A 20977-nucleotide genomic window follows, 5' to 3' on the forward strand; every position below is an offset into this window, starting at 1 on the left:
ATGACTTCAATGATCTAAAACCATGTCAAAACAAAATTTTCAGATTATTAGTGGTACTAGGTTCGAAAATTCTAACTTTTCGGCCTTGTTCTTTCCTTCGCTTATTGAAATAGAACAAACTGACCAACACTTCATCTATGTTTTAAATTTGCAAAAGAAGTATTAACTACCTTTCAAATTTCATGTCAAATAATAGAGAACACATACATGCATATATGTATGTCTCAAGATATGCTCTCCAATCTTATGATGTTCTGAGAGTTGCCACTATTGCAATCTCATGGCTCAATTGTGTTGGAGAAATATGATCTTATGCAACTCAGGTAACTCATTTTATGTTTGTGTACGACACACGATGCAATTCTCCCCTGTTGTTTGTGTGCAGGATAGAATTTTTTGTAGTATTGTTTATGAATCTAGTAAAATGTCCTTCTCAGAGAATGGAGAAATTAGAAAATTAGTATGTAATTTCTTGTGCTTAGATAGGATCATAACTTCTTGAAAAACATAAATAATTAATCATACTCCAATGTTCACAAGGCATCCTTGCAGAGAAAATTAAGTTTTTTTTTTTTTTTTTGTTCTCCCCGGTTGTCTAAAGGCTGCAATGGATGCACGTGGAGACAACAAAACTAAAGAATCAACCTAACTAAAGAATCAACCTATTCCTTTTAAATCATCAACCTACTACTCATCAATGCATAAGATCCTGCTTGGAAACTTGTGTACTGATTTTGATTTGCACAAGTTAAGACTTATTTGGTAAAATTTTTAAATTTTATATACGATCATGCTACGTAGCTCGAATACCGCGGCTCGAACCGCGGCTCGACACCAAAACGACGTCGTTTTGGTGTCGATTTTGTTTTTTTTTTTTTTCTCTTGGTTTTGCAGAACGAAGAAGAAGAAGAAGAAGGGAGAAGAAGAGAAGGGAGGAGAAGGAGGAGGGAGGGGAGGGGGCCATAAAAACCGGTTTGAGGAGGAGGGGAGGCTGGGCTGCGACGGAGGCGGGGCTGCGACGGAGGAGGAAGCAGCAGCGGCGGCCGGAGCTGCGACGACGGCAGGGCGGGGAGCTGCGACGCCGACCTTCTTCCTCTCCCTCCCTTCTCTTTCTCCTCTCCCTCTCCCTCTCTTCCTCTCGAGCCATTTCGAGCCTAGTAGCTTCGAGCTACCAGGCATTTTCCTTTTATATATATAAATATATATATATATATATACACACATATCACTTGTAAATCTCACATGGGTGTGGGACCCCCACATGGGACCCACATTGTGGGGGTCCCACACCCATGTGAGACATTTGGTAAAATTTTTAGGGTCTCTAGCTTTACTTTTTTAGATTTTGTGTCAATTTGGTCCAATTAATAATATCGTTAATGTTTTTTACGAAAATTTATCACTAAATTAATTGAGGTTAACTCATTTAGTTGAGTAAATTTATAATTTTAATTTTAAAAATATGACATATGACATTTATATGCGTATTTTTCATAAAAAATATTAAAATTTGTAATCAATTAGACCAAATTTAAACAAAAATGATTAAAATCGAGTTAATTGAAATTACAAATATTAAAATGACACAGACTAAAATACAGAAACTACTTTCATAATTTATCCAAACAAGAAATTAACCATGAAAATTAATATAAACAATGACACAAGATGCTAATAAAAATTTGAAAACAATTATTTATTTATTTATTTATTTGAATCTTCGCTTCTTTAATAATTTGTGGGCAGTCCTTCATGTGACATGGTCCAGAAACAACAAAATTGGTGGGCCTTCAACTCTTCGAGTCTATGTTTGTTGGGGAGTCATTCTTGTCGTCGCCATCGGACCCACACGCGCATTGTTGATGAGTTATTTAAAATTGAAATAGATAAGCTTCGAATCGAATCTATTGGATTACGCGCTTTGAAACTTTATTTTTTTAACTCTTTCATAAAGCATACCAAAGGAGGCCTTTGTCAATCTGGCAGACAGTCAATAATTGTGGGTTGTCGGCCGCGTGGGCGGACGGTAATTGCGTCGTCCATATAACAAGTACACCCCCGTGAAAGAAGAAGAAGAAAGAACACTTTGGTGGCGAGAGATCTCTATGGCGGAATCTGTAGCTCTGTCTTTTGCAACCTTTGTGGTGAAAAGTCTGGGTGGGTTTCTCATCCAGGAAGCGAATTACTTGGGTGGGGTGAGGTCTCAAGTTGAGCAATTGCAAGCCCAGCTAAATCAGATGCAATGCTTCTTAGTAGCTGCAGATGCAAGACGAAGAGGAGGAGCAGATGAGATTATAATCCGCAACTGCGTTGCTGAGATCAGAGAAGCATCCTATGATGCTGAAGCTGCAATTGCAACTTTTGTTGTCAAAATTGGGAGATCAGATCAGTTCCCTTTCCCTTTCGTTCTCAAGAGGTATTTGTGTATCTTCAAGGAATGTTTAGCCCTTCGTGAGGTTAGGTTGAAGATTGAGGCTATTAATACCAAGATCACCAATAGCCTCACAACAGGTTTTCAAACTTGTGGAATACTAAATTCTACAGGAGTAGTAGAAAGTTCATCATCAACTTCTCTGGCTGAGAGGCAGCTACAATTAAGGAGATCCTATACCCATATTGTTGAGGAGGATGTTGTCGGCACAGAAGAAGATGTAAAAGCAGTAGTGGATCTTTTGGTGAAGGAGAATACAAATTATAGAGTTGTTTCCATTTGGGGGATGGGTGGTCTTGGCAAGACCACCCTTGCCAAGACGGTTTACAAGCACATTGAAATTAGGCGCCATTTTAAATGTGTTGCCTGGGCCTATGTATCTCAACAATGCAATACAAGGGACGTTCTTGTAGAGATTCTTATCAAACTTCTCTCCCCACCAAAAGAAGAAAGGGAAGAGATTGAAAAGTCGAAACATCATGACCTAGTCAAGAAACTTCATCAAGTCCAAAGTGAGAAGAAATGTTTGGTGATTCTCGATGACATTTGGAAGGATGCGGATTGGGATAGTTTGAGTCCAGGCTTCCCAAATACTACAGAGGTAGGCAGCAAAATATTGCTAACAACTCGCAATGAAAATGTTGCCAAGCATGTAGATCAACAATGCGTGCTTTATAAATTGAGGCACTTAACAGACAAGGAGAGTTGGGAGTTATTTGAGAAGACATTTCTGAGAAGAAACGAAGGTACGGTAATTATTAACATCCTACACGATCTAATTAATTATTTGTGCTTTTAAAGTTTCAAATGTCTTTCTTAAACTACTTTCCCTTCGTATTTGAATTCTTTCAATTTGACAATCCAATTTGAGAGAATAGTTTGGTTTTGATGGGCCCATTTTGGACCAACTTCGGTAAATTCAAATTGTTCATTTTTTTTTAGAATTTATTAGGTAGAATATTCATGCAAAATTTAATATAATCAGATATCAATAGCTATATTTTTAAGTCATATTTATATTACAAAAAATTGATGCTATTTTTGAAAATATATTTGTTGTTTATTTTTCATAACAAATGTGATTCAAACATATAACTATTGATGTCTGATCATCTCATCTTTTACTAGATTATTCTAGTCAATGAATCTTAAAAATTGAACAGAAATCAGTTCCAAAATGATTGATTAAGTCCAACTCCTCTCTCAAGTTGGATGACCAACTTAATAATTATGTAGGCAAATTGTCTAGTTTTTAAGAATAATTTTCAGTGACATTATTAGTGAGAAGTAAAAAATAATCAAAAGTTTATGAGGTGCAAGTGAACACCAATAAGAGACATGTCCCTGCCACAACTATACAAACTCAATTACAGCACTGTGAATTTTTTATTATTCAGCATTTATAAATTTTTATACACACATTAATCTACTTCCTCTAAACCTATATATATATATATATACACTAGTTTAAGAAGCCCGTATAAAATACAGGTTATTATTATAATATATTTAAGTTTTGTATTTTGATAATTTTTTAAAAATTAAAATATTATTTTATGAAATTGAATAGAACAAATCATTAGATATATAATAGAATTATGTGGTATGATATGTATCATTTTTTAAATTGTTATACAACCAATGATGTAGACTCCAATTTTATTACCATATCTTTTTAGGTGAATTTATGAGTCTTTAACATTTCTTCTGAATTTATAAATAAATAAAAAAAGAAAATATGGTGTGTAGTTTTTCTCAACAAATAAATATAAAACAAATATTAAGATAATTCTCCTATCTAAAAAAAACTACTAAAATAATTCACTAAACTAATAAAGAAACAAAAGAAAATACATATATATACAAATAACTAATTTTATTAATACATAAATCATACTCGCATAACGAATGACCAATTTTATTAATAAGTAAATCATTAAGTAAATTAAAAATTTGTAATGATATGAAAAATATTTTTTAGTTAACCATTTTGTTAATAAATAAATCGTTAAGTCAATTAATAGTTTTTAATGATATGAGAAATAATTTTCAATAAACAATTTTGATAATTTATTATTGCATACGAGAATTGGTTTTTTTTTTTTTCATTGAGTATTGTGTTAAATGAAAATTTATAACAAACGGTAGTTATAATTTCTAATATTATGGGACCAATTCTTATTTTAAACAAACCTTATAGGTGTATTTGTAATTTGTTAAAAAATAAAAAGATTTATGTTCCATAATTGACCAAGAATGTTTGCGTAATTACAAAAAAAAACCTTCACTCAATATTTAGGTCACCATTAGTAAATTATTCAAAATGAAAAGGCAAAATCGAAAAGAAAAGGCAAATCTCAAGCAGCTAAACGGTTCTTATATATATACTAGTTATAAAGGCCCGTGCAAGGCATGGGCTATTATTACAGTATATTTAAGTTTTGTATTTTAATAATTTTTAAAAATAAGAATATGATTTTATGAAATTAAATAGAATACATCATTAGATATATGATAGAATTATATAAATTATATTATAAATAATATCAATTAGAAAAAATATATTAAGTCCTATCGTTTGAACATAATTATATTCTTTTCTTTTTCAGTAAGACTAAGTGTGAAGACATTAAGATAAACAAAATAAAGTATACATTTTAATATAAAAGAGATAAGATAATTTTCCATCTAAAAAAAAACTGAACGAATAAAGAAGTAGAAGATAATTCATATATATATAAAAATGATCAATTTTATTAATAAATAAATCCTTAAGTCAATGAACATTTTTTAATGTTACGGAAAATATCTTTTAGTTAACCATTTTGTTAATAAATAAAGCATTTGAGTTTTTAATGATATAAGAAATATTTTTCAACGAACAATTTTGATAATTTATTATTGTGTAGGAGAGTAGTTTTTTTCTTCTTCTGATTATTGGGTTAAATTAAAATTTATAACAAACGATAGTTGTAATTTGTATTATTATAGGACTAATTCATATTTTAAACAAACATTATGGATGTATTTTTAATTTGTTAAAAAATAAAAAAATTACGTTTTACAATTGACCAGAATATTTGCATATTTATGAGAAAACCTTCATTCAAATTGTTACACTATTAGTAAATTATACAAAATAAAAGGTCAAAATAAGAAATTCCCAAACAAGCTAAGGGCAAAATAGACAACCCAAAACAAACCTTCCCAACCAAAGGGGAGCTTCTATTACACACACCCATTACACTATATACACATCTTTTTCAATAAATAATTAGTTTGGAAGTAGCATTTCGAAAATAAACAATTTGTTCGGAAGTAGAATTCTGAATTTTTTTCATTTTTTTGATATTTAACTTCCAAATGTGTTTATTTGATGTCCATAATAATAATTTCACTTGAAAATAAAATTATAATAAAAATAATTTTTATTAAGTGTGTGCAAAGAGGGGAATGAGGATGTGCAAATAGAAGCAACCAACCGTTTGGAAAGAAGTTGGTTGGGCTTTTTTGGTTATTTTAGCCACAAAAAACAAAATAGACTATTTTAGCCATAACAAACAAAACATCACATCCAACCCATAATCATTACATTCTTCTCTCACAAAAAAAGTCAAAAAAGCCAAAAAGCCCTTCCCAAACCATGCTTTTTAGCCCAGGCTAAAATAGCCAAAAAAACCAAAAAGCCAAAAAGTCAACCCACTTCCCAAACGGAGGCAAAATGTCTTACATAATTTCCAAGATGCCACCACTCAAATTGTTTCACCAACCAACTAAAGGGCAAAATAGCAATTCCAAAATAAGGTAAGGGCAAAATAGGAAAATAAATGGCAAGCCATAGAAAAAAAAGAGCTTATTATATATATAAATATATATATATACACACATATCACTTGTAAATAGAACAAAGAGGAGAAAATGTGCCGAGATAGCCTCTCTTGCAAGCCTGTCTTGTAAGAACATTTTTAATCCTTTATTTTTTTTTTTTTCCATCAAATTTAAAGGAGAAAATGTGCCGAGATAGCCTCTCTTGCAAGCCTCTCTTGTAAGAACATTTTTAATCCTTTATTTTATTTTTTTTCCATCAAATTTAAAAGCGTTTAATCTCCACTCATTTCATCAATTGTTCATCAAATTAAGGGAAACTAATTTTTTTTATCAAATTAAAAAATCATCAAATCCTTAATCAAATTTAAATTTGATGAAAATTTAGACAAATAAAGCATTGGGGGTGATTTTTTTTTTTTTTTTTCATCAAATTTGATGAAAACAAAAATTTGGAATAAGAGGGGAATTTTTATAAAGATTTTAATGAAAGAAAAGGAATAATTCATATAAAATCATTCTTTTTACTCAAATTTAAAATCAAATTAAATGAAAAAATTAGTGAACGATTGAAGATGCTTTGTGTTAGAAAACTTTTAACATCTGCAAAAATTAGATCAACAAAGATGATTAGTTATGTAATAATAAAAAACTAGGATAGAAGACAATTTTAGTTCTTAAAGTATTTATTCTTTGTCATTTGAGTCCCTTAAGTTTTAATTTTGTCATTTTGGTCTTCAAAGTTGTCAACTTGGTCTTGGATTTAATGTCCATTAATAGAAATATAAATAAAAGACAGTTTTGATATCTAAAGTATGCAATTCTTGTCATTTTAGTCTCTCAAGTTTTAATTTTTGTCATTTTGGTCTTTAAAGTTGTCAATTTGAATCAATTTGGTCTTAACTCAAATTGACAACTTTGAGGACCAAAATGACAATTTAAAATTTGAGGAACTAAAATGAAAATAAATGCATACTTTAGGGACAAAACTATCTTTTATTCATATTTCTGTTGATGGACGTTAAACCTATGACCTAATTGACTCAAATTGACAATTTTAAGGACTAAAATGACAAAATTAAAACTTAATGGATTAAAATGAAAATTAATGCATATTTTAAAGACTAAAACTGTCTTTTATCCAATAAAGTAACTAGAACAAAACAAACCATATATACCTTGGGCCATGCAGTTATGGTAGAATTCAAGAATAACTAAGGCCCTGCTTAATTAGCAAGATTAATGGTGAAATAATTAATAATTTTACGAATTAGTATGGGATTAGTTATCCAATTAAATTAGTGAGATAACTATTTATTAATATTCATTTTGATTTTCTTATTTTATACTTGAAATTATGATCCCTACACCCTCTCAATATTAAAAATTCGCTAATTTTCTAGAATTGAATGTCTGTCGATATGTAATCCAGTTAATAAAATTTGTAATAAAAAATGAGATTGTGAGTTCATAAATTAACAATCCTATTCCTATGCTATTATTTACTAATGAAACATGGTCACAAACTAATTATTATTAATCCCTACACTAAAAACTTTAATCTTTACACCAACAAATATGGTGTAAATTCAAAGTATCTCTCTTCAATCATGCTATTATGTTTGTTTTCTCTTGGGATCTATACACACTAATTGGTATATTAATTAGTGTATTAACGGATGATGTGGCATAATTTTATTGGCTTTGAGTCTTTGTAGTGTGTATAATAAGTGGGATCCATAATTTTGAAGTTGCAATGCTAGTATGTGTTGGTACACTAATTAATATAATAATTGGTCTGTGTAGTACCACTGCTCTCCCAGTGATACAATGGCAAGCTTCTAGGGACATTATGTGTTGTATGTGAATGGAGAGAGGGACCTTGAATACTATTTAATAAAGTGATATTATTTTTTCTTTAATTAATTAAGATTAAGTGTATAATGTTTATTCTACTAATTAAGAATTGATAAATTGTAAAAGTTTAGGGTTTAAATTGAAACAATTAAAAAGTTAAGATTTGATTTGTTACGGAGGTCCAATCTTGGGATTTTTGTTGCTGTTGTTGTTATAATTTCTTCTATATATAATATGAGGTTACAATGTGCATCTCAAAAGGGTGCATATGGTATCTTCTTTATAAATTCTCACCATAACATATCATTAAAAATCAAAAGTTGTTAAAATCCACCTACTCTCCACCTACTTCACCCACTTAAACCTACTCCACTAAACCTAACCCACTACACCACTCCACCTACTCTCCACCTACTTCACCCACTTAAACCTACTCCACTAAACCTAACCCACTACACCACTACCACCTCACCTACTCCACTAAACCTAACCCACTACACCACTACCACCTCCACTTCACCTACTCCTTACCTACTACACACTCACCCTCTTCTATATATAGGAATCATGAATCATTGTAATAGATATCAATAAAACATCAATCAATAATACATAAATTCTTACATGGTATCAGAGCAAGGTTAAGACCTTAGTATTTCTCGCTTCACCGGCGGGCGGCAACCTCGCCTTGGCCGCCCGCCGGACCTCAACCTATTCCGCTTATTTTCTACACATACCTTGACTTCTTCAACATTTTCTTACACCCCTCCTCCACTATGTCGGCAGCGGCACCCGCATCATCGTCTAGCCTCTATCGCCGTTCACCTTGCCTCTCACATATCCGTGGTTGTACTCTTACTCGTCGTCGTCGTTGGCGTTTCTGGCGCTGCTTTTCTGCTCGTCACTGCTGTTTTTTTTTTTCCCGATTTGCTCTCTCTCTCTTAGCCATGGATTTGGGTGTGGGGTGTAGAGCTGTGGCTCTGTTGTTGGTAGCCATGTTTGCTGGCTTGAAGGTTTCAATGGCAGCAGTGTACAAGGTTGGGGACTCCGCTGGTTGAACCATCATTGGGAATATTGATTACAAGGCCTGGGCTGCTTCCAAGACGTTTCATGTTGGAGATGTCATCATTTTCGAATACAATTTTCAATGTCACGTGTTGCAAGTGCCCCACAAAGAATACCAAGCCTGCAGAAGTGTAAGACAGTAACATGCATCTTCACATACAGCTTGGGTAATGTGTAACTATCAAAAGCACAAGCTTCTTGGACATCCCTCTCTCTCTCTCTCCATGGACCCAACATCATCATCATGCACCCACTCTATCTCCCTCTCTCTCATCTTTTCCCACTTTCAAACCCACTTTAATCATATCTCTCATTTCTCTTAATTTATTCCATCCACAAATATTTTTCTCTATTTTCTTTATCCATTATTTTCTTTTATTTTATTTTTCTTATTAAACAAAACAACACCACAAAATAACACCAACAACATTCCACAACCTTGTCATTTTATTCATATCAGGGGATCAACCCCGATCACACTTTTACATCAAAAAAAAAAAAAAAAAAAAAAAAAAAAAAAAAAACCCACACAAACAAAAACAAAACTACCACACCCACAGTGGGATTTTTCTTCTCTACTCAGCCGCCGGTCTTTTCTTCTTGCCTCCGTCCTGGGTGGTCCTTGCCGGTGTTGCCTCCGTGCTTCCTAGACCACCAAGCAAGTTGCCTCCTCCCTGCTCCTCCACTACAGCATACGGTGGACCTCCAAATCGGAACATCACGGTGGCCTTCCGCTTCAGCTCCTTATTTTCCGCCTTTAGCACACTTAACTCTGCTCGCGCATCCTTATACATGCGTTGGAGCAGAGCCAGTTGGGCGTTTAACTGCTGCACCTCATTTGTCCTACTCTGCAGCCGGTTCGACAAATTTGTAACCGCAGTCATGGTTTCCACACATGACTTCAATGTATACTGATTGGCCTCCACATCCGACTGCACTGCCATTCTTTGCTCCACCGACCGCATCGGAAAGTTCAACGGAGCAAAACTAGAGGTGTTTGGTTGAGGTTCACGGGCCTCCGCACCAGTTATCTCTCTTGTTGACTCGTTGAGGTCGGGAAAGAGAGTGAGTAGACCACGGGATGAAGAGGCCATATTCTGGGTAGCTGAACGGGAAGAAGAGGCCATGTTTTTTTGGGTTGCTGAATGTTTCAGCGAAATAGCAATTTCAGACTGATAATGTTCGGAAGGGGAGTGTTTCAAGATTTGCAGCTCTTAGAGGCAATCTCTCAGAAAAACGAATATCTCTCTCAGAAAATGAAGAGTTTTTCAGAAGTTTTTTCCCAGGTTTTTTTGTCTTCGCTTCTGCCTCAAGCACAGCCTCCGCATTGGTTTATATCGACACTGACGACGCGGCCGACACGCCACTCTGTCGCTCACGTGCCTCGCCGCGTCTCCGGCTCACCTTTTGATGGCTCGACGCTTTCTGTCGGGCACGACTTTTGATGAAGTAGGAGCGCCTTTTGAGGGCGCAACTTTTGATGGCACGTCTTTTTATGGATTGGGCACGCATTTTGATGGCACGTCTTTTTATGGATTGGGCACGCCTTTTGATGGCACGCCTTTTGAAAGATTGGGCACACCTTTTGAGGGTGCGACTTTTTAGGGGTCCGACAAGACTCTGTAAACTGTCCCGACATTGATTCCGGTTAGCTCCTTCATGGGTCCGACAAGACTCTGTAAACTGTCCCGACATTGATTCCGGTTAGCTCCTTCATGGGTCCGACAAGACTCTATAAACTGTCCCGACATTACTTCCGGTTAGCTCCTTTATGGGTCCGACAAGACTCTGTAAACTGTCCCGACATTGATTCCGGTTAGTTTCTACAAGGGTCCAGCAAGACTCTGTAAACTGTCACAACAACTGTCACAACATTGTCTGCTACAACGGTCCGACATGACCCCGTAAACTGTCTTCTACATCGGTCCGACATGACCCCATAAACTGTCTTCTACATCGGTCTGACACGACCACACAGTGTCTGCTACAACGGTCCGACATGACCCTATAAACTGTCTTCTACATCGGTCTGACACCGCCATCCAGTGTCCTCTACACCGTTATGACACCACCATACAGTGTCCTCTACATGGTTATGACACCCCATACAGTGTCCTCTACAATGTTATGACACCACCATCCAGTGTCTTCACCAATGGTCTGACACGACCATACAGTGTCTCTTACCCTCTTTTATTTTTATGTATTTTCTTGTTTTGTTACTCTCTCCAAACTCAAGTTGGTTAGTTCCTATCCCCCTTGAGTTTGCGGGGGGCTGTTAAAATCCACCTACTCTCCACCTACTTCACCCACTTAAACCTACTCCACTAAACCTAACCCACTACACCACTCCACCTACTCTCCACCTACTTCACCCACTTAAACCTACTCCACTAAACCTAACCCACTACACCACTACCACCTCACCTACTCCACTAAACCTAACCCACTACACCACTACCACCTCCACTTCACCTACTCCTTACCTACTACACACTCACCCTCTTCTATATATAGGAATCATGAATCATTGTAATAGATATCAATAAAACATCAATCAATAATACATAAATTCTTACAAAAGTCATAACTTCACCATTAATAACTTTAATATGCACAACATAAATTCACTAGTGGTAACACACTACAAATATTCATTATTTTCATCACATAAAATTGTAACTTTCTTACGATGCGCACCTATGTCCGTAGGGATCCATGCTCTAAATACGTCTAGATAACAAATATAATATATATGAAAACAACTTATGTTACAATATTTTGTTAAAAATTAGGACAGTAAAAGAGACAATGCTACTTAATCTTAATTCATGTTCAACTTGTTCAAAGTTTGTTTGAGGTTGGTTTGTTAAAAGTTGGTATTATTTTCATTTTTTATGTAAGGTTTAAAATTTTGAGAATTTTCTCAAAATCAATTTTAAAAATAGTTCCACTCAATGCATTTTTGTGTATCATTTTAATTTTTTTTTTTCTACTTTTGGGAACAAAGAATTTTAGCCTAAACACAATGTTAGTGGACCTCACGTCAATTGATGAAACTTACATATAATTTTTGTATTGTAGTTAATAAATTCGTTGGTATATTTATTGGTATTCTTAGCATTATTGTTTTTGATATAAATACACATTGCTATTTTTTATTTATATCAATACCGCCCGTATAGACTAGTACAAACTTACCAATAGATGCATTTTTTTCCCCTTTAATTTTGCAGGATTCACATTAAACACAGAAATGATTGAGTTAGGGAAGGCAATGGTCAAGCATTGTGGTGGTGTACCATTGGCCATTGTGGTATTAGGAGGACTTTTGGCAACAAAATGCACACTGAACGACTGGAAAGAGGTGAGTGAAAGCATTAGTTATGACTTAGGCAAGGGCAAAGGCCGAGCAGGAGTCCCAATAACAGAAATTTTAGCCTTAAGCTACCAAGACTTGCCTTACCATCTTAAGGCATGTTTTTTGTATTTGAGCCATTTTCCTGAAGATCATAATATTCGCGCAATAAAACTAATTCAAATGTGGATGGCTGAAGGCATTGTGTCACCGTCATCGATACCAACACAAATAGAAGTAAAAGAGAAAACAATGTTGGATGTTGGAATGAGTTACTTGGGTGAGTTAGTCCAGAGATGCATGGTTCAAGTCGAATTAACAAGCTTCAGAAAAAGGATCAAATTTTGTCGCCTCCACGATCTCATGAGAGACTTGTGCTTGTTGAAGGCCAAAGAGGAGAATTTTCTCAAGATTGTTCGCATTAAAGCCTCTGGTCATCAGCTCACGTGGGCAGACTCTGCGCTGCCTTCTTCATCATCACCATTAACAACAATTCGTAGACTTGCTGTGTACTATTTGGATGACCATGATGCCAACTTTATAGAAAGTGAAAATGTTATTCCCCTATCTGGACATGAAATGAAGAATCACAACCATATCCGATCATGCCAATTTTACTCTTTTGGCCATGAATTGGAAAGTTCTGGTTGGCAAAAATTAAAATTACTCTTGAAGGGTCTCACATTGCTTACCGTTTTAGACCTTGAAAGAATTACTATACCTGGGGGAAGAAAGAAGTTTCCGAGAGCAATAGGAAACCTAATTCACTTGAGGTATTTAAGTATAAGAGATTCTGATATTAAAAGTTTGCCTTCCTCTATAGGCAACTTGCGATTCCTTCAAACCCTAGATTTAAGAAGCACTTGGGGCGATATTTTAAGAATACCCAATGTCTTGTGGAGGTTGAAACAATTGAGACATCTATATCTTCCTTGTTTTATCAAGCTGTCTTGCATAGGTACGTTGCGATTGGATGGTTTAAGCAAATTGGAGACGCTAGAAAACTTTGATGCAAGGGAGTGTGATGTCAGATGCTTATCTAAACTGACAAATCTTCGAAAATTCAGTGGTAATTATGTAACCCCCAAAGACTTGGTCGTGATATTGAAATCCCCAATTTTCAACAATTCAAACCGCCTTCTGCAATATTCATCCTTCAGGATTTTGGGAGAAGATTTCCGAACGGAAGAAGAACAAAGCCTTTTAAGGCAACTTTTAGGATGCCACCATCTACGCAAATTGGAATTACAGGGGTCCCTGAATCCGGTTAAGAAATTGGCAGACCAATTCCCTCCAAATCTCACCACGTTAACCTTGGTGCATAGTAAACTAGTGGAAGACCCAATGCCAACATTGGAGAAGTTGCCCAACTTAAGGAGTCTCAGCTTAGATTGGAATTCCTACATTGGGAAGGAGATGGTTTGTTCTTCTGGACCATCCAGCATCAGCGGTGGAGGAGGAGGAGGAGGGGGCTATGGCGGCTTTGATGTTGGAGGTTTTCCGAAACTCATATCTTTAGATATCAGCTCTCTTCATAACTTGGAGGAGTGGAGGGTGGAACAAGGAGCCATGCCTTGTCTCTTCCGTTTACAAATTTTTGAATGCGAAAAATTGAAGGAGATTCCGGACGGATTGAGGTTCATTACCACCCTCCGTGAATTGCAGATCGTATCGTTTGAATCTGAAGCACTCCTAGACAGGGTTAGAGAAGGAGGAGAGGACTTGTACAAAGTCCAGCACGTGCCCTCCATCACATTACAGTGCCTTCATATTGGAAAGAATTGAGGCTTTCTCGGATCTTCCTACATTTACATCAGGTTGGTTGGTGGGTCCATGCTTAGCTTCTTTCCCCTCTCTTTTCTTTCCTTTCCTTTCCTTTCCTTTCCTTCTTTTTGTTTAGAGTTAATTTCACTTTTATCTCTAAACTATCAACATTTTTTAATTTTTTATTTCTTCTCTAAGCTATCAATTTCGGCTATTTAATCCATTAAATTTCTAATTTTTGTTCATGTGGTCTAATTGTAAAAATCAATAACCATTGAAAAAAAAAAAAAAGAAGATAATTTTATAATTTAAACAACTTAAATCATACAATTAAACACCCATTAAGTTGGTTGTAGGTTGTAATTTATTCAAAATAACAAGAAAAATTAGTGTTTTGTTATATGTTTTAAGATGTTCAAATTCTCAAATAACATTTTTTTTAATCAAATTAAGTTTTAACAATTATTTATTTGTATAATTGTCTCCAATTGGACTACAAAAACATAAATTCAAAACTTTAGGAACTAAATAAACGAAAATGATAGTTTATGAATGAAATAGAAAAAAATGGTGATATTTGTGACTTCAATGATTCGAAGCCATGTCCGAATGAATTTTTCAAAGTATTTGATTTTAATTTTTTAGAAATAAGTTTTTTGTTTTTCGTGTTTTTTTTGATGAATATTTTTAAAATTTTAAGCAATTTTTTTACTTTTTTAGATGCACCTTACTTAAATGTATCTAAAAAGTAAAATATTTATAAAAAAATATTTTAAAAAATCAATAAATACACAAGAATACCAAAATGTACTGAATTTTGTTTTGTTTTTTTTTTTTTTTTTTTTTTGTGTTTTTGGTATTTATGTAAAGATTTTTTTCACAAATATTATACTTTTTAAGAATATTTATATTAAGTGTATCTAAAAAAAAATTTAAAAAAAAATTGCTTAAAATATTAAAAAAATTCAGTAAAAACAAAAAATTTTAATTTCCTGAAAAATGAATTCAGTAAAAACAAAAAATTTTAATTTTCTGAAAAATGAATCATGAGTTATGAAATCAAACAAGCTTACTTGGTTCAAAAATTCTTATGATGTTCTCAGAGTGGTCACTGTTGCAATCTCATGGCTCAATTGGTGTTGGAGAAATATGATCTTATGCAACTTAAGTAACTCGTTTTATGTTTGCATACAACACACGAAGCAATTCTCCTTTGTTGTTTGTGTGTGTGCAGGATAAAAAATTTTCTAGTATTGTTTATGAATCTAATAACATGTCTTTGTTCATAGAATGGAGATATTAGAGAATTAGTATGTGAAATCTTGTGCTTAGCTACTATCACCACTTCTTGAAAAACATAAATAATTATTCATACTCCAACGTTTACAAGGCATCCTTGCAGAGAAAATTAAGTTTCTCATTTTTTTCCCTTCCCGGTTGCTCAAAGGGTACAATAGCTGGGTGTGGACAAAAAACAGAACTAAAGAATCAACCCTTTCCCTTTCAAAAATCAACCTACTACCCTTCAAATGCATAAGAACCCACTTGGAAACTTGATTTTATGACAATCTTCAAAATGCAGAGAAGCTTGTGGACTGATTTTGATTTGTTGAAGTTAAACATATTCAACTAGCTTTCACTTATTGTTACAGTGATAATTGCAGATTCTAAACAAGTCAAGAATTGTATCAAGAGCAGTTTCACAATTGAACTTTAAATCACATATTCCAATGAATTTAGTACAAGAAAATCCCACATTTGCCTTGCTTTAGCTTTCCAATAACTTTTGTGCTAGCAAATTCTGAAACTATCATTAAAATGACCTGAATTCTACTGTAGTTAATCCTGTTGGCCAATCCTCATTTATTGTTTGAATATGCAAAATGAATTGTCGCTTGCTTCTCCTATTAGTCCTGGGAACATTAAAGTGGGAAGGCCATATGATGTGCAATCTCTGTTGTAGTTTTGCAAGTAAATGATGATTTGTTCACTTGGTTCAGCATTCCATAGACTTCATCAGAAAACCACTGTTCAAATAGTCTACATATCTAGACATTTTATTTTAATGGCATTGTCCATTCGCCAAACTTTTGGACGTTTGAACGAATTTTAAATCCAAATTTTATGATTGTTCTGTGCACAGGCCTTGTGCTCCACTATTGGCATCTGTTTCTGCTCTTAAATGGGCTCATAAGCACAATTTTTTGCATATTAATGTTGTTACTAACTCTGACTCTATTTCAGCAGATGAAGGACAGTAAATATATCCAGGTGGTGGCATCTCCATTGTTTTTGGATTGTTGTTATCTCGCACAATCTTTTCATTTATGCCAATTATCTCTACAGCCACGGAGTTCGCTCACAGCAGCCTTTTCCTTAGCCTGGTTTGCAGCATTTTCGTTCGTCTCTTCTTCTCATGAAGAGGCCTACTTGACAGCCTCTAGTCAATCTACCGTTAGCTTCACGTCTGTTCTCAATTAAGGTCTACATGATACCTCTGGTGGTTTTTTTTTTTTTTTTTTTGCTTCAGTGTTTGTAAGGCTTATTCAAGTTATTGGTGGTTGTTTCCTGAACTATGTTACTTTCTATATGTATTAATGAATGATGTTCTTTTCTTGTGCCAAAAATAAAAAATAAAAAAATATTCAGTACTGTGGAATCCTATGTTTGGTGGTGTCATAACACACCTAACACTTTTTTCCATTGTGTTTATTTGATCTCAGTTCTCAATAGTTAAGTATGTAACACAGTTAGATTATGGGCTACTCAACGAATATATGAGTTGTATTCATCATGATAAGTCCTTACTATTTAGGGGTTGTTTAGGGTGTCCTAAATAAGTGCACTTTTTGTCTTTTTGGACTAAAAAATTGGAGAAAGAAAATATAGATGTTTGGGTTAACTTTTTGACTTTTTATGGAAAAATGTGTAATAAAAAATTGTAAAAATTGGTTTTAGGAGAAAATTAGAATTGGGAGTTGTGTAGCCGTAATTGTTGATTTTTGGTGAATAGTGTTAACTTTTTAACTTTTTGACTTTTTGGCTTTTCATGACATGCCAAACTTGGCCTTAGTCTTCAATCCAAACAGTCAATAGTACATTGTTGCCCAGAGACAGATGAAATGTTCTGAAGTGCTACTTCGCAGTAATGTTAAATTGCAATTTGTGGTTCCAATAGCATACACCAGCCTTCATTTGAAAACATGCCAAGCAAGTTGAAGAACGTCTGATCATCTGTGGGTAGTACAACAATTTGAACAGAGCATAATAGACACATTCATTTGTCTCACTTACATTGAAATGGATGAAAGTCAATGAAGACGTATAAATATTTTCAGAAGTATGGATGATATGGTTTTGTGTTATTTTGTAGCAAGGCATATGTTTTTATAGTACACAATTGGTTGAGCTCATTCTATTTCAAGCCTTTTCTCCCTTGTGTGGGGCTGCTCTAAGCTTTTCTTGACTTTGTGGTAATTTATTTAACACGAACCAGAACCTGCACATTGTGGATGCAATTCTGGGACCTTAGTGGATGGCCTCTGTTATTCCACTTGATGATAAGATTGCATTAATTACTATGGTTAATTTATTCTTCTCTGAAATTCAAATAATATTTGGTTAGTTCAATATCATCACTACCAAATGAGAAATTTGGCAATGAAGATGTATCATGTACTTGCTTGACTTGCTTATGTTTGCTGGATTTCTATATGCATGACATAAGGAGTGTCAAGTTTGTCCATAATCTAAGCATCAGTTGGTTCCATGATCAAATTTGCATGTGGTTTTCTAACCATTCAAGCCATTGTCTGATGTCAAATTTGTGGGGTAAGTAGTATTCCAACAACATAAAGATATTTGGTGTAGTTTGATAGAGGTAATAAGTTGAATTTGAGGGGAAGCCTATACATTTAATGACTGACCGGCTTTGCTGAAGAATGTGCATACATTAATTCTGTGATCACATTAAGGCTGTATATGGTTTGGGAGGAAACATGGTTTAGGCATGGTTCTAATACTTTTGTCTTCACAGAGCAGAAAGCTTGATAAGTTGTTGAAAACAACCTATCATTCTTTAACATTTTGGTATGTAGCTTACATGTTAGTTTTGGGATTCCTTGATGTGGTTCATTATGCGCTGTTTGTCATTGCAAATTGTCTTAATACTTCATTAAGGCACAATCATCTCATTTAGTCATACACACATCAGTTGACAGTGTTTGATTGATCTTTTTTTTTAAGCATTTTTTCTAGTTGAAATAAATGTAGCCCAAGTGCAGAGAGCTTGATGTACAATATTCAACCCAGTCCCTAATAACTTAAGTTCTTTGCAACTAATTGTCTAATATGTAGCTGAAAAATCTGATTTTTGAGGTAGAGACAATTGTTTCAATTTTTGACAGCATGAGTAAACTGATTCTTTGACTTATTTATTCATTTATTTTTCAATACTATAGGTGCAAGCCCATACTGCTCGGGTTAGGAGACACAGGCAGTTGAGTGTAATAGATGGGTAGCATCAATGGCTAAAATTTCCTCTGACGTGTGAGTGTACACCATTTCTCCCATAAACTATAAAATTTTATTTGTTATACTAATTTCATGGTAGACTTGAGTGTGTGTTCTGAGTATGTAACTTCATGCATGCATTTTTATTTCGGCTGAAATTCTATAGCAGTTTGAGGTCGAAAGACTTTCCGACTATATTTGAATCACAGGAGATAAAATGTTCTAACCTCAAATTACGAGGGGTAAAATGAATTTTGACTCTTTATTTTTGCATCTCTGCTTGTTGTCTATTCATTAAGCTTTCTTTCTCTCTCTCTCTAAAATTATGTTGTTTTTGTTGTTTATATTACATAGTGTGGTATATTATGGTTTGTCTGATAGTCTTTCTCTATATATATATTTCCATTTGATTTTTGAAATTTTTTTTTTTTTGGTTATTTTCTTCTTTGTTTGTGTGACTTGGATTGGATGAGGAATAAGCAGGGAGCCAGTTGTACAAGCAGGAGAGCTACTCTCTCTCTCTCTCTCTCTCTCTCTCACTCAGTCAGTTGTACAAGCAGGGGAGCTACTCTCTCTCTCTGTTTTTCAAACTTTATAAGTTGTTCAAGCTCTGTTCTTCTCTCCACATTATTGAGCATATTTTTAAATAAACAAAAAAAATTGTATTACAACGAAATCAATTCAAAGCAATTGCACTTTCGTACAAGCACAAATGAGATTTGTCGCATGCGCTGTTCATTGCACCGTACACAAATTCACTTGTATTTTTTATAATGTCGGTTGGCTACATATTTTGTATAAGTCAATTACAATTCAACACATGGCGGAGTAAGGGCAATACAAGAAAAATGTTTAAATCTTCGATCCTGATCGCACACGTGACAGTTAGCATTAGTTATTACGAGATCTGAGTAGCAGTGAATCAACAAAGAGATGCAAGGTGACGTGGCTTCAACGGTTACTCATATTCAAATTCAAATATAGGAGGGAAGCCTAACTGCAAGTGATGGCGTAGTGGAACTACTTATAAGGGAACATGATCAGCAATCATAGAGGAGCAGTTCGACGGTTTGAAGTGCAGTTCGATGGTCATCCTTGAGGAGTATAAATAGCAGAGAAGGCCCCAGAAAAGACCCCCAGACTCAGATCCAAAAAACCAGTCTTACTTTACTTATTTTTCTTTCCAGTTTTACATTTTCAGTCTTACATTTCCTGTTCTTTACATTCCTGCACTTTAAATTCTTGCACTGCACTTCGATTCATAGGAGTAGTTTCAAGTAAATTGTCGCTGTAAACCTCTACGAGGCTGAGTTTGGATCATTATAAGTTTTTTATTTTAATGAAATACTTCAATTGTGCTTCATTTGATTGTTATCTTGCTTAATTCTCCTAAATCAAGCCACCAGTAAAAGTCCTCTTCATTGAGGCTGAAAGAACTAAAACACAATCGTCTGATAATTGGTTGGTAATTAAAATTTCTGTAAGGACTGATTGATCCTTACTGCCATGCTCGCAATTACAAAAATAACCTTCGAAAGCCAAAAAGCCAACATATATTTTTGACACGCCCAGTGGGACTAATTAAAATGGCTAGACGTAGAAGACAAGGAGAAAATGAACGCTTGGAAGAAGGCGTAGAAGAAGAGGTAGAAATACCTAATCCAGAGGATAATGTGATAACACATCATGTGGAAACTCCCATTTTATCAGAACCTATGGTCGAACAAACCAGTACCTCGGGACAAGAACCACATGTTCATAGTATTGGATGAAACCAAGGAATTGGACCATCCACTGCTCCATCTACTCAGCCAATAAATCCATGGAATGGCCTAGTAGATGCTATGGGACAGCAATTAATGAACACAATGGAAATGTGGGCAACATCCTTTTTGGATCGAATGAATAACCACTAACCAACAAACGCAAGACACATAGAGGAAGTTTTAAATGTCCCTTAGCAAAGATTGGCTAGAGATAAACAGCCTATACAAGTCAATGGACATTCTTCTAATGGTCAAACTAGTAATCAGAACTATGAAAGACCATTACCCCAGTCTTGGTACAAACCTATTTTGAGGCCTATAGTAGGTCAAAATGCCTCAGTACTTAACAGTGAAGCCATGCAAATTGGTGGATCTGGCCCAGTACAAGAAAATGGCATA

The 20977-nt window shown here is 34.5% G+C and overlaps 1 protein-coding gene across 3 annotated transcripts; it reads left to right on the top strand.

The window, feature by feature from the left end:
• The first annotated feature begins 1900 nt into the window (after window positions 1-1900).
• LOC114267317 (putative disease resistance protein At1g50180) lies at window positions 1901-20175 on the top strand. Of its 3 annotated transcripts, none has more exons than XM_028208356.2 (3): window positions 1901-3177; window positions 12415-14353; window positions 16545-17014. In XM_028208356.2, exons 1-2 carry the CDS (start codon window positions 2106-2108, stop codon window positions 14319-14321), a joined length of 2979 nt encoding a protein of 992 aa, XP_028064157.2. In that variant the 5' UTR covers window positions 1901-2105; the 3' UTR covers window positions 14322-14353; window positions 16545-17014. The 3 variants fall into 3 exon arrangements, with proteins under 3 accessions (XP_028064157.2, XP_028064158.2, XP_082770023.1); XM_028208357.2 differs by having other exon boundaries at window positions 1966-3177; window positions 16548-20175; XM_082913897.1 differs by having other exon boundaries at window positions 1966-3177; window positions 12415-14361; window positions 16548-17014.
• The last annotated feature ends 802 nt before the right edge of the window (window positions 20176-20977 follow it).

This window comes from Camellia sinensis, chromosome 2 (assembly GCF_055761805.1).
Source record: "Camellia sinensis isolate YWXY chromosome 2, ASM5576180v1, whole genome shotgun sequence".
Classification (NCBI taxonomy): Eukaryota; Viridiplantae; Streptophyta; class Magnoliopsida; order Ericales; family Theaceae; genus Camellia; species Camellia sinensis.